At 38.4% G+C, this 16,609-nt stretch overlaps 1 protein-coding gene and 1 long non-coding RNA gene across 4 annotated transcripts in view; one reads left to right on the forward strand and one right to left on the reverse strand.

Annotated features, from left to right (window-relative positions):
- LOC311443439 overlaps window positions 1–16,609 on the reverse strand; it is a 56,376-nt gene that overhangs the window by 28,208 nt on the left and 11,559 nt on the right. The gene's annotated exons all lie outside the window — the stretch shown is intronic.
- On the forward strand, window positions 1,925–16,266 carry LOC311443431 (receptor-interacting serine/threonine-protein kinase 2-like). 3 transcript variants are annotated; one of them, XM_084533591.1, is made up of 13 exons: window positions 1,943–2,063; window positions 2,529–2,630; window positions 3,351–3,512; window positions 5,698–5,851; window positions 6,046–6,201; window positions 6,337–6,485; window positions 8,234–8,283; window positions 9,332–9,493; window positions 10,294–10,379; window positions 11,905–11,973; window positions 12,648–12,813; window positions 13,253–13,399; window positions 14,764–16,266. In XM_084533591.1, exons 2-13 carry the CDS (start codon window positions 2,623–2,625, stop codon window positions 15,081–15,083), a joined length of 1,629 nt encoding a protein of 542 aa, XP_084389717.1. In that variant the 5' UTR covers window positions 1,943–2,063; window positions 2,529–2,622; the 3' UTR covers window positions 15,084–16,266. The 3 variants fall into 3 exon arrangements, with proteins under 3 accessions (XP_084389716.1, XP_084389717.1, XP_084389718.1); XM_084533592.1 differs by having other exon boundaries at window positions 1,944–2,063; window positions 3,347–3,512; XM_084533590.1 differs by lacking the exon at window positions 2,529–2,630 and having other exon boundaries at window positions 1,925–2,063; window positions 3,347–3,512.

Consider the following 16,609-nt stretch of genomic DNA (forward strand, 5'->3'; position numbering starts at 1 on the left):
AGTAACTCACACTATTTCTGTCAAAGAACTTGTAAAAATTAAGTCCTTTAAATTCTCTACAAAGATTCCTCTAAGAAGGTTCTTTAATTAGTTGTAAGGACTCTTAGCAGCAGTGATTCTCCTGTAGTAGAGTCTGCCTGACAGGCTAGTACCTTAAAGAAGGGAAAACATTAATAACGTGCATTTTGTAGAACTGTAGACAACAATGAATGCACTGTTGACAAATTGAAGTCTAAGACAAAGTGGATCCTGGAGCTCCAGCAACTTGCCCCATTTCCTGCTTTCTGCAGGACTGTTACTGCCCACTTGTTTAACCTTGCTGGCTCACCTCCCTTGTACTAATTTCACTTTTGGAGTGGTGTGCTGAGCAGGGAAAGCTGAAGCTGTTTAGATAGCTTTCAGGAAATAACTCACTGCGCATGAAGGTGCACTCCACGCTTCCTGCTTGCTGCATGCTTCCTCTCAAGCTGCAGAGTCCCAGCCACATGATTTTTAGATACATGGGGCTTTCCCAGCATCACAGGAGGATTGGGTAACTGTCCTACCACTTGTTCCCTCCCTGCTTGGGGTTAGAATTTGACCCCAAACCCACAGAAGTCTGTGGACAATTTCATTGACTGAAGCTGTTTTTGGAGTTGGACTATAAATAAAGACACTCTGCAAGGAGTGGAAAGCTGAATAAACCTGATCAACCCAAATGACTGCTTTTTCCTAGAGTCTCCACCCTGCATCCAGCAATCCCACCCTTCAGAGTGAAAGTATAAGCCTAGCAGGAACACTATTAGGCCTTGCAAAGTTGTCACAAAGCTACAGATATTGTATACCTCTGGCGATTTCTAGCCTAGCCTCCTGCTTGAAGCAGGACCAGTGGCAGTGCTGGATCAGGTCAGTTGTGGCTTTGCCTAGCTAAATCTAGAAAATCTTACAGGATGGAGACCCCACAGCCTGAGTGGCCCACTGCTGCGTTACCCACCTGGTGGAAAAGCTTTTTCTAGCATCTGACCTCAACCTCAGAAATTGAAACTTCTCCCTATGCCACTGGCTGCTACCTGCCCCTTGGCTCTATTTTCATAGTGGGTTTCCAAGTGGTTGCAGACCTCTAGAAGACCATCCCTTAACCTCCTTCTTTGCCTGACTAAATAAGCCTAGCTCCCTCAATCTCTGCTTCTAAGTTATGCGCCCTAGGGCCCAGACAATCTTGGTTGTTATCTACTGCATCCTCTCCAGTTTCTCAACATTTTTCTTTGAACCAAAGGCCCTAAAACTGACTGTAGGATTCTAGATGCTGCCACACCATTGCTGAGGCATAATTTTTTTTACACCATTGTAGAGGCATAATGAGTTCTCTCACTTTAACTGTACTTCTAACACAGCCTGGTCCACAATTTCCCCATCTGCAATGAGAGCATGCCGTGGGTTCATCATCAACCATAACCCACCATAACCCCCATATCCCTTTCAGCTAGACTACTGTCAGCTAATGGATCCTGATTTCTTTGCAGACTGACATAACCCCCTTTTTTTTTTTTGCTTACCTCCCTTCTAACCAAACAAATGACAATTTGAAGCCTGTTTTAAGCTCTACTTGACTTAAAAAGTTTAAGGGGATTTTGTACTTGGGCTGTAGGGTTGATGTACTGCAGAGATAAGCACTGGCTACAAGATCTGTGTACAGCTCTAAACACATCTATATTTGGCTTGGATCCAATACAGTGTTTTTCAGTGTTGTACGAGCTTTCTTTCCCTGTTGGGATTCTTCATGGTGTGTGGGGAAAAAAACAGTTATCCATAATATTTTTCCATAATCTCTCTCGATTATAGGCAGCTAACAAATCAGCCTGTGAAAATACAGCTGCGGTCACTAAAGAGTTACAGCGTAGATAACCTACCAGGAAATTTTAGATGTTTGCAGGCAGCCAATAAAAGGAGAGATAAACAATACAGCTGACTCATAGGCAGCAAAGCTCCAGCTGTCTTTGAGTGCTGTATGAAACAGACTCGCACCGGGTATCTGCAGCAGTTTCACTACAGTGTTTGTAGTTTTTATGCCTGTATTTTCGGAGGTAAGTGAACTTTAGCTTGCAATTTCTTTTACTTGGACATTTGAATATTAGCTTAACTTAGAAAAGTTTCTCGTGTCCCAAGGAAAACATCTTTGCTACAGATTACTCTGAAAAATTGCCTTTAACATTAGGAACATGAAATGAATGGCTTTATAACAATCTCCCTCCTGCCCACCCCAGCTAAGGGAAGATGACAAACTTGGCTGAGGCTTTTAATGTCCTTTATTGCAGAAATTGCTGAAGAAACACTGATTTTGTGATTTGGCAGTGAGCTTTGAAATGGGTGTAGGAGGAAAAGCATTAAAAAGAGTAGATCTATTGGAAAAATGGCTTTAGTACCACACTTGCAAGTTAGGGAAACTTTCTCTGTAATTTCATTAAACCATGTCATGTTCTGTGATTAGTACTTCCAACAACTTTAGCAGCCTTGGTGAAGTGCTGCCTAAATAAGATCTCTCATTTTAGGGTCAAATTCTTTTGGAGACTACCAGCAAACAACTCTAAGTCCAGGTGTGGAAAAAGAAGTAGAAACCTGAATATAGGGACAGTGTTCCTCAGCATGTCATGGTTTGTAACAGAACAACTGAATTGCTTTTCATTTATTTTTACAGAATCTCTAGTTAAACAAGGTTTTGCAAATCCAAAAAGGAGCTGGTTGCTATCTCTTCCTTTTAATCTAAATAGCAAACTAGCGAGAGTTTCAAGAACTGTTATAGCTGTACTTAATTCCATTTTAAATAGAAATACATAAGTTCAAGAATGGTTTAGATCCCATATTCATTATTTTAGCCTCTTTGTACTATCTTTGGAGTTCTGAATAAATCATTTTGATTACTTAAATGTTTGTTTGCGTTATTATGTACATGGTACTTGTGGGTCCCTTCCATCTCAGGATATTCTATGAAATTACATTTCTATCCATCACACAACTGATGGATACTAATTTGTTGTCTACATAATTCAGTATCACTTTAAAGCCACATTTTATATTATAAATAATGGCCCTGCATTTCCAAGTGATCAGATGGAAATATGAAAAAAAAAAAAAAAATTAATTAGCACCTTGTGGCCTGGGATGGTAAGTTATGGTCTGGACAGTCCTCTGCAATTGGCACATTTTCGCTGTCTTTTTAAGGAAAGTCTGATACAGAGTGGTAAAAGGAATTACCTTTTAGGATTAGGATAGTGGTTATTTGGGAAGGGGTGGTGCAACTTCACTGTGCTTTATTGGTAGTGACAAAAAGTAGGCCTAAAAACTTATTTCTGCTATTTTTTCTCCCAAGGCAGCCATCTAGAAATGGCCAAACCATTGCCTGTAGTAGCCCAGGAGGATTTGGATAGCTTTACCTTGACCAGGACAGGCTCAGGCTTTGCACTGAAAGCCTTCCATGTTTCATGGAACACACAGATCTCCGTGAGGCTGCTGACCAGCCAGAATGCTGCAGAGAGGTACGTGTCTTCTTTGGTCTGCTATCCATGCAGGCTGGCAACACAAAACTGCACTGATAGTACCAGAATGAATCATGGCATGCCCACAATCATCTGACCCTAAACATCTCTCCATTCCTAGAACTCCCAACTTGCCAAGAGGCAAATCAGATGCAGTAATACTAAAAAACAAGCTCTACTTCTTTTTTTTTTTTTTTTTTTTCCTTTTATGAGTTTTAGAAAAGTAGAGATTAATCCTGAAATCATTCATTATCTCCATTACAATAATGTCTTCAGACCCTGACCAGTAATATTGAGCATGCCACGTATGGCATTACACTTTCTGGAGAAAGAGACCTCAGCTGATTTTCCTCTAAACCAGCAAGTGCACGTGAGGAAATAGAGCAGTGCAAGGAGGGAAGGATAAGGGTCAGGGTTGCGGAGCAGTGAGATGTGTATATATGTCCCAATTACAAAACCACACCACTAGCAGCTGATGGGCATCTGCCTATCTGCCACAAAATTCCAGTGGGGTGACAAAGGCACAGAAAGTTTCTGAGAATAATTCCAAGATATTCTGGATGAAGCAAGACAGAAGCATTTTAGGGGAAATCACTGACCTGATTGTTTATCAGGAAAAGAGTCTGATATGCAGCAATGGATTAGTTACAACTCATTTGTTAACTGAGAACATTGCAATTGAGGTAACTTTTGTTAAAAGTAAAATTCAGATGTCTTAGTGGAATACATAGTGTTTAACTTCTTCCATTATAAAGACAGGAGGAAAAACAGTATTTTAGATTTAAAAAAATAAACTTATTTGTTCCTGAATTCTGGCAGCATTTGCTGCCATTTTGACAGTATCACTGTCAATTTAAACTGAAAACTTAAACACGTAAGGTTTTGTTTTGTTTCTAGGGAGCTGCTTGGTTTTTAGGCAGTAGAAGTCTAGCAATTTTGTAATCTGATCTAATGTTATTTGTTTAGTAGCTAGTTTAAAGAAAAATCAACTCTCCATCTCCTGTTCACATTTTCTTTAAAACATAAGCTGTAATTAAATCAACTCACAGTAATCAACATCTTGCTCCTCTTTGAATTTAACATGCTATGCTGATTTGGTGGCATCTTGTCACTTAAACTTCTTCCCTAAGACTGAAGCCTGTGCCCTGCTTTTCTCTCTGCTACCATTCTGATCCCTTGTTTGCATCACACTGGGTATAGGAAAACAAGGAGAATAAGCTGCAGCCTACTCTGCCTGTAAAACTTTCAACTGTGTGCTGATGATAAATGCTTAGATTTGTGGAAATAAGTGCTAAAACAGGTGGGGCTGTAAATTACTAACAGAGATTGGCTTACAGGCTTGTGAATCAGTACCACAAATATGAGAAACAGAAACTGAAGTCTGATGACTTAGGATAATGAGAATGAGCTCCAGGTCTGTTGAAATCAACTGAATTTTGAATGAATTCCAATGGATTTTCAGCTCAAAAGTAACACAGATAATTACAAACAAATATACAACAAAAGCTGAAAGTGTGGCAGGAGTTATTTTCCCTAAGAATGCCCAATTTAATCAACAATGCGGTGTTTCCCTTGCACAAGGAATTAATTGCCTGGAGTTCTTGGAAAAATCTTACTCTTCTCATGATCAAAGCAAGGCTTCATTACACCCTGTAAATGCAGACTACTTGAATTCAGGTATGCAATCCAACTGCAGCTGAACTTAAATATGACAAAGCTATTGGAGTAATACTGCTTTTATCAAATATGAATTCAGTTTGTCATGCTTTGACAAGGCCATCAGATACACATGGAAGCTCTTAATTTCCTTGTATATGTGGGTCTCGCTAAAAGCAAAAGGATACAAGTTCATGAGGGAAAACTTGATTTTTCATAGTCTAGCACCTCACGTATCAGCTTTTTCCCATCTTAGCATTCCAAATGCTGCTTCAAACTGTGCTCCTGTGTTCATGCTAATCTATTCAGGGTTCTCTTACACTAAGCTAGAAAAATACACTACACAAGATATTGCTGTATTTTCTTACAGTGGTTTGGAAGATGGCACAAGCCAATGTAATTCTACCAATAAAACCAGTATTGTGTCAACTGTATGGTTCTTTCTCATTTCTATCATCTACATGATCTTATGTCTTGCTGAAATTCCCTTCAGTCTACCCAGCCTCTAATCTCAGCTCTCTTTTTACAGGGAGAGGAAGCTGCTGCTTCAAGATATAGCAATTGTCAGATGCTGTAAGTCTGAACGTCTCCTGCCTGCTCTTGGGATTTACCAGTACCATGGACTTGTGGGGATAGTGACTGAGTGGATGAGCAATGGATCCCTCCACTCGCTCATCCATGAGGTACGTAGGAGAACTAATCTTTTGTGACAAATCTAATTACAAGCTAAGCCAAAAGGGAGCAACCAGCATGTAAATTATGGACAGTAGTCACATCTGCTATTCAACTTCTGCATTGTACTTTTGTTTACTGTCAAAATGAAAATGTGAATGGTAGAAGTTTCACTCTAGCAAAACCTGTACTTTGTGTTCTTTAGCATCAGCTGTACCCAGATCTTCCGTTTCCCTTGCTCATAAGGATCTTGTCAGACGTGGCTGAAGGGTTGCATCATCTTCACAGCCTCAAGCCTGCTTTTTGCCACTGCAGCCTTAAACCTTCCAATGTCCTTTTGGATATGCAGTACAGAGCCAAGGTGGGAACTTCTTTTTATAGCCTGTTTGTGTGAAGTCCAGTGACTGCCCTATAGTTGCATGTATTTATTCTAATAACAAACATTTAGCTCTGAGATGGAAGTACTGTTATAAAATCTTTTCTCCTGTCTCTGTAGATATCAGATTATGGTCTAACCAACTGGAGGAAACAGCAGCTGAGGTCAGACCTGCAGAACTGCAATCAGAGAAAATGCCAGGATTTAGTGTACATCCCTCCTGAAATACTCAGAGGTGGCCTTCCTTCACAGGAAGGCGATATTTACAGGTAAATGGGATTTCTAAGGGCAGGTCATACCTGGTCCTTACTAGATCCTATAATGTTGCTGAAATACTTATTTGCAAAGACACTACAATAAAAATGCCAGATTTATATAATGTAATCAGACAGTATTCCATGTGAGGCTGATTACAGCAGTGAATTAAATGTGAAATTCCCCACATTTGGTGAATAATATCCTATGGTTAAAAACTGTTCTACAAGTTCTTATGTAAAGTACTTACAAATGGACCCAAATTTTTAAGACTAATGTAGTTGCCAGAATATTTTCCAATGCCTTTAGGAACCTAGTGACCACAATTCATGTGGTTTCTAAGTGTGAACTGTTGTTGGACTTAATTTCAGGAAGAACTGTTCATGCCCAGATAAAAATCCAGACCTCAAGTGTCCCACTAAGGTCCCAAGCAACCTGCTCAGATAATTCACTGAGCCACTCAAACATTCATTCTTCTTAACTTTAGTAGTTTATGCAAATGAGTAAGACTAGCTACTGTCACATCTGTTTTGGAACTGTAAAATATTTTGTAGCTGTCTTGAAAAATGAGACAACCTCAAACTGCAACTATTTTCTGTATGGACATGCATCTTTATAATCTGTTTTTATGGAGCCTGTGGACTAATGCTACAGGTAACTTTTAAGCAAATAAAACTCCTGCTTTATTGCCACAGAGACAGGCACTAAGGTGAGTCAAACAACACATGTTTGAGACCTATAAATGATGCAACTGATCTGATTTTTCATAAACACAAGACTTTTGTGACGGAAGAGAGGAGGCTTACTTCAAGTGCCATAATTAGTTTCCAACATGTCTTTCTTATTTAATTTTAGATGCTCAGATATAACTCAGTGCATGAGAAGTGCACATCTAGATAGTGGTGTAATACAGAAAAGTGTCATATGAATTATGGCTTTGTTGCATGTAAGCTACATGCACATCCATGTTACACCGTATTTTCCTAAGGGGTATTTAAGTAAAAGCACTTTCAGACTTTGTGGAAATACAACAGAATAGGGGATTCTCTTACACGTGTAATTTAGCAGTACAGCAAGATATATGAATATACAATTAAGTTTATTCTAGAATTGCTTCTTCCACTGTAGACTGCTTTACTTCTGACTCATCTAGCCTGCTTTTTCTCTTTCTGCAGGCTTCTTGCTTCTGCCTCTAATTTTTCAGATTGAGGGTTTAACTGTATTTTAGACCACCTTAGATGTGGGTTGTACATACAGAGCTGTGGTATCACTGGAATACTTCCTAGTTCATTAGAAAAGGAAAAAAGTATCTGGATCTCCAGCAAAACTTGCTGAAGAAAACAGACATGCAGGGGATGAGAATCACGTTTTTGGTAGCTTAACTGACAAGCCTGTCGGTACCTGCTATTATGTCCCCTTCTTGCTATTTAAATTACTTGAAAGCAGAACAGAAGTGACAGAGGGCAACAGAAGGTTCTGAAATCTTCAAGAGTAAATGTATTGAAGGTAATAACCTGAAATGTGATTCTAACTGATCCTATTCAAAAAACATGTGTATATATAGTTCTAACTTGATTTATTGTAAGAACTGCTTGTTTGAAAATCAAAGCTTAATGCAGAGAAATATCTCTTCAAATTAGGAAGAACTCTTATAGGCTTTGTCTTAGAAAATTCCTGTCTTAAATCAATAAACTTGCTCTCGGGAGTAATGAGAACATAAATATGGATTCCAAGTTAATGAATGTTCCTTCATGTTTTTCAGTTTTGGAATAATGTGTTGGGAGAGCCTAAGCAGACGGAAACCTTTTGAAGGTATTAATTTCTATTGTTCGTGTATCATTTTATCACAAACAGCATTTTTTTTTGATGTCCCTTTGCCTTCTATTACTGTTAGAGCTAAAGATCAGAATCCCTCAGCAGATCCTCTGTGTCTCCAGGAGGATGACCTTTTCTGCAGGTGAAAACTGTAGCTTCTTACGCAACTTGTAGCATTTCTCTGTGCTTGTTGAAGCACTCTGTTACTCATTTGTGTTTCCTGATTACCTTTAGGGAGAAACAATACCCTTATTTTTCACTGTCACTTCAACACCAGACAATGTTTTGGTGACAAGTAGCTAGCAGGATGTGCAGTATGCTCACTTTAGAGTTGCCATGAATTTCAAATCCCCAATCAAGAAATGCCAGTTTGTGCTAAATTCTCTTAAAGGAGAGAATCTTACCTTCTTAGATAATAGCAAGCAGTTCTAAAGAACATGGTTTGTAAAGCACTATGCAATAATAGTCAGTGGAGAAGGATGATCCCTATTTTATGCAGGTTGATGCCAAAGAGACCCCTTTGCTATGGGCTCAGTTCTGCATGGCTTGCTGATTAAAGGACTCCTATGTTTAGTAGGCTGAGAAGGACCTTTCAAAAATATTGTATAGGAATAGTAGGTTAATATTCATTCACACAGCTTTCACTTATGCCTGCCATCTTGTGGTTGCCTGAAGTATTTTTTCTGTACAATAGGATTGATGTTCTTATAAGGTGTAAAGCTTTATATAAACTGTGTGCTTAGGATATACCCTAAATAATTAGATGTATATCTGAGGGGTCTGTGCATGTAGTTTACAATGCATGGGTACATCCATTTGTCATTTCCTGTTAGGACAGTTCTCTCTCCTGAAATGTCCTGTTGCAATAACTAGTTACGGTTATTGTTAAAGGCTAACATCCATTAACTGCAGAGTAAATATTTATTTTTGCCTCTAAAAGTAGCCTTTGTTTTAATATACCTGATATAGCTTATGATGAATATCACTTTAAAAGTTCTGATGTCTTTAATGTCTTTTTGTGGTGACACTTTCCCATCCATTGCAGGTCAAACAACCCTGCTGGAAGTTCTGATGGGAATCGGCAATGGCTTACGGCCTGGGATTTCGGAGGAGTTTATACCAAGCAATTTGCCCCAGAGGAACACGCTGTTGCACTTTATCACTCTTTGCTGGCATCAAGAACCAGATTACAGACCACATACTGCAGGTAACATTCAGGGTTGGCTTTCTTTACAGGATCTATACTTGAGACGGTCTTACTGGGAACATTGCTCTGGCACTCCAAATCAATGACAGAATATCTGAAGTGGAGGGCAAAGCAGCCTTTACATCACCCTCGCAGTAATGTAGATTTTTTTTATCTGAAGCCTCCTACCAGAGGTGGCTTACTGATCTCTGAGATTATATTTTAGTATAATGCTTAAAAAATGGGGGGGAGGTGGGTCTAAAGAGGATATTGGCTAAATGCATTAGTCTAACAAAGACTGACCTGTCTTAAGCATTTCTCATTTCCAGTGTTTAACCAGTTCCCTGTGAGGTGTGCTACTGGTATTTGGTGTGCTACTGGTATTTGTTAGTGGAACTGTTATGTTTACCCTGTCTCTTTTTTAATGAAAACAGAACAAGAAATATTAAGACTATGATACTTGAGGACTACTAAGCAAATTTTTAAAGCTAGACATAATGCAAATTGTTTCCTCAGCACTTACATATAGTTTTACTGTGTTAAATTTATATATTTGTGTGTAAGCCTTCTGCAAGGGCACATCTGTATAAACAGTTAAGAAAAATTGATGGTTCTTTAGAATCAGTTCTAAAAGGAAAGTAAAGCATGCATGAGGTACAAGCTGTATTTGAACTGATTTCACTTAGTTCATCTAGCTGCTCAACATAATGAAGTTAATACTCAATAGCATGCTTAGTGAGGTTAGTTGCAATACACTGTCTAAATACATACACACTTTCATATGCAACATGCTATTTTAAAATGCTTTATTCCTCCTGCAGAATGTGTAGACCTTCTAAATGGAATTTTGACTACTATAAATAAGGAGGCAATATCTAATGCAATCTACAGTCTGATGGATGCAAAGGTTAGTGCAAAATTACATTTTGTTCCTGTATAAGGATGTTACTTGATTCTTCAATTACAGTCTTTGTGGTCCAAAACGGGAAAAAGCTTTGTCTTTACTGAACATGCCAGAGACTACCTTTTGGCACTTCAAGTTCATTCAGGAATTGTGTGGGGTTTTTTTTTGTTTGTTTTGTTTTTGTTTTGGTTTGTTTTTTTTTTAAAAAGGTATTGTAAGGTTTTCTGGCTGGTCTTCTCTAGAAACTGTCAATTGCTACAGAGATTATAAAAATGATAGCTTCTTGCCAGTCACCAGCTGTAATCAGACCGGAAAACATGAGTGAGAACAAATATCAGCTTCAAGCAGAACACACTAAGTCTAGGATCAAGGCCAATTTTTCTTGTATGTACTGGTTAAAGATATTTATTCCAAAACCTGGACAGTGTTAATACCTGCTCCAGCAATGCACTCTTCTGTCTGCTTCACTGTTTCTAAGTTGGCATGTTTCAAATGTAAAACACTGCATGTCCTCAGGTCTAAGAGGGTTCTCTGATACCTCCTGAATGGATGGGGAATGGTAAACAACTGAGGGACACAGCTAACTCCATATTTGCTTATGTTGCCATAGGAAATCTGGCACAAATCTGACTGCCACAAGAATTGCTATAGCCTATCTAGTTAACTTAGGCACAGTAGAGAAACTACAGTGGCACATTTCAACCCTTGACCAAGTATTCCAACTCCATCTGGACTTACAAAACCCATTCTGTATCACTGATTTTGTTGCTGTGTTTATGTGAGCTACCTACGTTACTGCATGCTAAATTGTTTCTACATGTTGCAATCACATACTGGGATTATAAAACAGACTTGATCAATGCTTTAATAGGTGGCATAGCTATACTTCACGTCACTTTATTACCATTTATATTTATGGAATACTTGGCAACATGTTGCTAAATAATACTTCAGTCTCCATTGAGCAAGACTGCTTTTCTCTTTGCTAAATTAGCAATGAGCATTATTTATTGTTCAAGTAACTAGACAAATAATATATCCACAATGACTGGGAAAAAGCTACTGGAAATTCTTGAAAATTGCTCGATTCATTAACTGGTGAATTGTGAAGAGCTGGAACAAATCTGTTGCAGACATACAACATAGAAAAAAGTTACAAGTGTAAACACATCCTTATTGCAGACAGTTTGGCATATGAAACACAAGATGGTCCTGCTGTTTAGATACTTGGAGGACATGTTATAGCTAGCCCAATGTAAGTATTTCACTATAGGGCTATTCTCACCTTTTCCTGCATGATCCCAAACTGGATTTTAAAGTAGAAACAGTTACAGAGTAGATTTAAGTCAGATTCTACAATTCAACTTACATGTGTTTAAAATGTGAGGCTGCTCTAGTTCACTATCACCATGTATCAGCATACCCAAGAACATAATATATAATGTCAGTGTAAATTCCTGCTCCTAACAACTGTGAATTGAACAAATATTGGGTATTCTTATAGGCATTCTTGTACTACTTTTTCTAGGAGACAGCAATTAATGCATGCAAAGGTTCAGAAATCTACACGTTGCAGACAGGCATACACAATTCGGAGGTGAGTACATGGCACGCATCTGAGAGTTTTACAAGAGTACTTCATGAGCTTCTTGTTTCTCCTGACAGTGCTGACACCACATAATAAAAACACTCTACAGCTAAGTGTCCTAACCCTATCCCTTGCTAGGGCAACTACATCCAGTTAACCAACAAAACCCTGTTTTACCTTCTAAGTAGCAGACTCTGCTCTTGCAAAAACAACCTTATCCACTTAACAGTCACTTTGAACCACTCCTTGAAAATGTCCTAATGAAATGGCAAAAATCTAGCCTTTCTTGTGGTGTTTTCAAAATGTCATCTGGGAAAAAAGCCTGAGGCTGAATTCTAGCATCTGCAACTAATTTTCTTAAAGAGCAATGACAACAGCTTTGTGATCACTCCACAAACTCTGTTAACTCCCATTTTCAAAGTGATTTTGGCACTTGTTGCAGGCTTGCCAATACCAAAAGAACTGAACAGGATAGAAGTAAAATCCAGGACAGCTAGCCTACAGATCTGTGCTGCCACAGCATCACAGGCAACTAGCTGAAGTCGAATTAAGCATGTCTACAGGTTCATACCTACCTTACTCTGCTCTGTGAAACAGCCTTAGATTTCAAGAGGAAAATGTTTAGAAAAGGTTTTGGAAGAGCTTCCAAGAGGATAATTCTTCCCTATTTTCATCTCTTTCAGGTCATATGTCCACAAAAGAACAACAAAGTAACAAGCAAGAAAATCCCTCTTGTACTACCAAGCTTGTCAACTATTCTACTTGATAGCAATACAAATCATACAGGAAGAGAAAATATTCCTGAGATGGATCCAGCCAACTTCACCCCACAGAATGCTACAAAGAAAGGTCTTTACCTTGATGTATATATTCAGCTCCAACTATTCTAAGAAAAGGATAAACATTACTAGTTGTTTGCATAGGCACATGCATTTTCCAAGTACAATTGTCCATTCTCAGAGCTTTGCCACCTACTGGTATCATCTGAAGCATGAGCTCACTGCAGAAAAGCAGAGACACTGGTATCTTTTGGTTAAGTGTGTAGATCAAAAAGCCTCTCTGAAAAACTTCAGAACCCTGACCCATAATATACAGCTGCCATTCCTTGGCACATCAAATATTGCCTGTCAAATTTTCCAGAACAAATACATTCTGGAATCTGTTGCCCTGTGTTAGAAGGAATAACCATATTTTCTTATCAGCTAATTAGAAAAGGAGTTAGGTTCCTGTTACTGTTCAATTGCTGTTGCAATCCAAGGGTTGCATCTTATTCTTTTTTTTTTTCTAGCTCACTCAGGCTCTGACTGCAGAAAATCTTTTTGTATTCCTCCATTATCTGGTCCAATGGCAGGCAAAGAAAACAGTCAGCATAAGGACCCACCACTGGCACTTAAGCACAAACAACAAACTACGCACCCTGAACAAGCAGTGACAGGTAAGACTCCATTTCCAGTTGAGAGGACAACATTCTCCCAGATCAGGCTTTAATTGATGATCAGATTGTTTAGAGATTGGTAGAAACAGATTATTTTTTTCCTGAATTCTCTTGCACACTTGCAGGTATTTTTAGAGTAATAACTGCCAAAAACAATACAAATGTCTAATGAAGCTATTGGTACATGGCTACTCCTGTCCTCAGAAGTTCAGGCATTGGCTACTGTGAACATTAACTTATTGTTTTCCAGGTTCATATTCAGGCTGAGAACAGGCTTGAAAAAAAATAAATAGTAAAAAACACAGAAAATATAGCACATGAGATATGAAATACATTGTTTGTTAAAGTCAGGAAAAAAAAACAATTGGGGGGGGGGCTTAAGGTGTTTTATAGTGCTACAAAAGTAGGTATTGACAAAAAAAAAAAAGGGGGGGTGTGACTACAGAGAAGGGGGAGGAAACATTCATTTCCTTTCTTATGTGGTTTGGGACTTTCCTACTGAGCTGGAAACTGCCTAGTAGGAAAGCTTCTGACTTGTGAAGCCTGCTCTACTTAAAGATGAAAAGCTGTTCCTTGTTTTTTTGTTTTCAAATTGGCCTATGATAGCTCCTACATCTGGCTGGCCATTCTTCTCCACTTCCATTTATTACTGAGAGATGGCATAAATTCAGGATAAAGCAGCAGACTTGTCCATACAGGAAAAGTTCATTGCATAACTCTACTGTCCAGACTCAGAAATAAAGAGGACAGAGGCATGCTCTCCAAAGTAACAACGGCCTGCAGCTATTAATTTTCTCTTGGTGTATGGTATTTACTGGACATCAAAAACCTTAATGTTGGTACTGAGTATTCTAATAGGCATAAGCCTAAGCTGTCTGTGAAGAGGCAGAGCACAGTGCTCTTGATCATTTTTGTGAGAAGTATTAGTTTTGTTACTAGTTCAGCTTTGAGATATATGTTCGATTTCCCACTTTCACAATACATTTCAAATAGTACTGCTGTCCTGAACTACCTATTGGCTGTTCTTCTACTTTCTACAGGAAAGTTTTCAGCCAAACTGCATTGTGCAAGTTTTGATCTAGAATAGGGCCAGACCTGAAAATCTCCTCCCTTCACACAATCCAAACAATCTTTAAAAATGCTTATCTTCTGTAATATGTTCTTCATGAGTTTCAAACAAAAGATGGAAATACACTGTAGTTGTTATAAACAAAGAACACAAACTAACTCTTTCTATTCCTTTCTCTACTAAGTTTATATTTCTAGGAGCTACATTTATCAGTGTTGATACTACCACTTGCTAACAACTTCTGGAAGAAATGAACACTTAGTGGATCTTGTTTTGTTTCCTTTTTTTACTCAAGGTCCTTGCTGCAAAGGAAACTGCTGTCAAATATTAACCTGCCAGAGAGGAACCATACTGAGCTGCATGACAGAAGGACGCCTCAACCACATCCTTGATGTCCTTCGCTCACAGCAAATGCTGTCTCGAATGGATTATGAAACAATCATCTCTTACCCCACAGTGACTGGCCGTGCTCGGGCATTGTTAGATGTTTGCCTTTGCCTTGGAGAGAGGGCAGCACAGGCTGTAGTGACTGTACTTACAGAGACCAAATGCCGTCCTCTGGGACGAGGACATTGCACAGACTGTCCTGCTGAGAAAAATAGGCTGCTGCTGTGACTTTTTTGAGGTCTGTTACATGGATCAGAGCACTGGTAATTTGGAATGGTAATGATTCACATTCATTCCTCACAACCTGTTGACTGAAGTCAATTCTGCCTGCAGCCCATGATTTTAGTCCTCTAATGGAAAAAGCTAGCTGGATTAAAAGGTCAAGTCAACCAACTGTCTGCAGAAATTAACAAGACTGGTATAACAAATTCTAATTTGGACCTCAGACTGGAGGAGTGTAATGTGTGCCAGAGAAAATATTGTTCAAGTCAGATGACACCTTATTTCGTTGATTTTGGAAGACTGGAAAATGGATTGAGTTTTTTTGAGATCACACTATAGAAGAACAGCTATTACTAAATCCTTCCAGCTAAGCACACTGAAGAACAGAGTACTGGATGAAGAGAAAAGTGAAGCTCTGTGAAGGACAGGTGTTACTGTGAAAGTCTTAAAAGAATTAAGAAATATTTACTACACAGCGCCTTAAGTAACTCTAAGAAAACTTACATTGTGCATATAAATTATTTTCACTCACAAATGGTCATATGCTCTGAAAACAGGGCACTGGTAGTAGCGCTTCAGAGAGGTGGGCCTAAAGCATTTGGTAAATAGAAAAATGTTAATGCCTTACATCCATACTGCTCTCTCTATGACTATAGCTCAAATGTAAAATTAAACCAAGTAGAAGAGGTACCAAGCTGATCACTTTTGAAATGGTGGTTCTGTTGAACTGTAAAGGAAAGTAGAAAATTATAATGAAATTATAATGAAAATGAGATCGTAAAAGGTGCTGGTTTTTGAAGGCACAATGGGATTCCTTCAAACTGCAAGGCACTAGATTAACATGAGAAAACTTGTTATACACTCTACAAGTATTTCAGATGCAAAACTGTTTCCCTGCATTGCATTTGTTCTCTCTACAGTTTCAAACTACTGATCTACTTCAGTAACTTCAGTAGTTTGGCAGGTTGTAATATTAAATTTAGTAATGATGTGTTTTCTAGGCATGCTTAAGATAAGAGACTTGTTACATCACAGACTATAATACTGCTGGAACCATAAAATTTAGCTATCATTTTTTATGCACATTCATTAAGCTTTAAGACAGCCTTGAGATGCTATATTGTTACACTTAAAATCAATGTTGAGTGTGTTGAAAATAATTTTGCCTATTAAAGGAACTAAACACTAACTTTGCTGTTTTTTTTTGTTTTTTTCAATCCACGCTTTAAATGGGAACCTTCGACAGACCAGATTTTCCTTTACTAGGAAAGGACGTCTCTTTCTTGAGGGAAAACTACTGCTGCCATGGTGTTTGCCTCCTTTAGAAGGCATAAAATAATCAGAGTAAAACAGATAATCATTTGTGAGTTATTTATAGAGTTTTAAGAGGGAAGGTAACAATATTATTGAAACTTAGTTACGAGCTTTCAAAAAGTCATTCCATTCAGTTCTGCTGCTGGATGTTTTTATAATTCTGATGTGCGCCAGCTGGCAGACTTAATTTTCTTGTCATTATTTTTTTTGACATAGAA

This window comes from Aythya ferina, assembly GCF_964211825.1.
Source record: "Aythya ferina genome assembly, chromosome: 12".
NCBI classification, from domain to species: domain Eukaryota; kingdom Metazoa; phylum Chordata; class Aves; order Anseriformes; family Anatidae; genus Aythya; species Aythya ferina.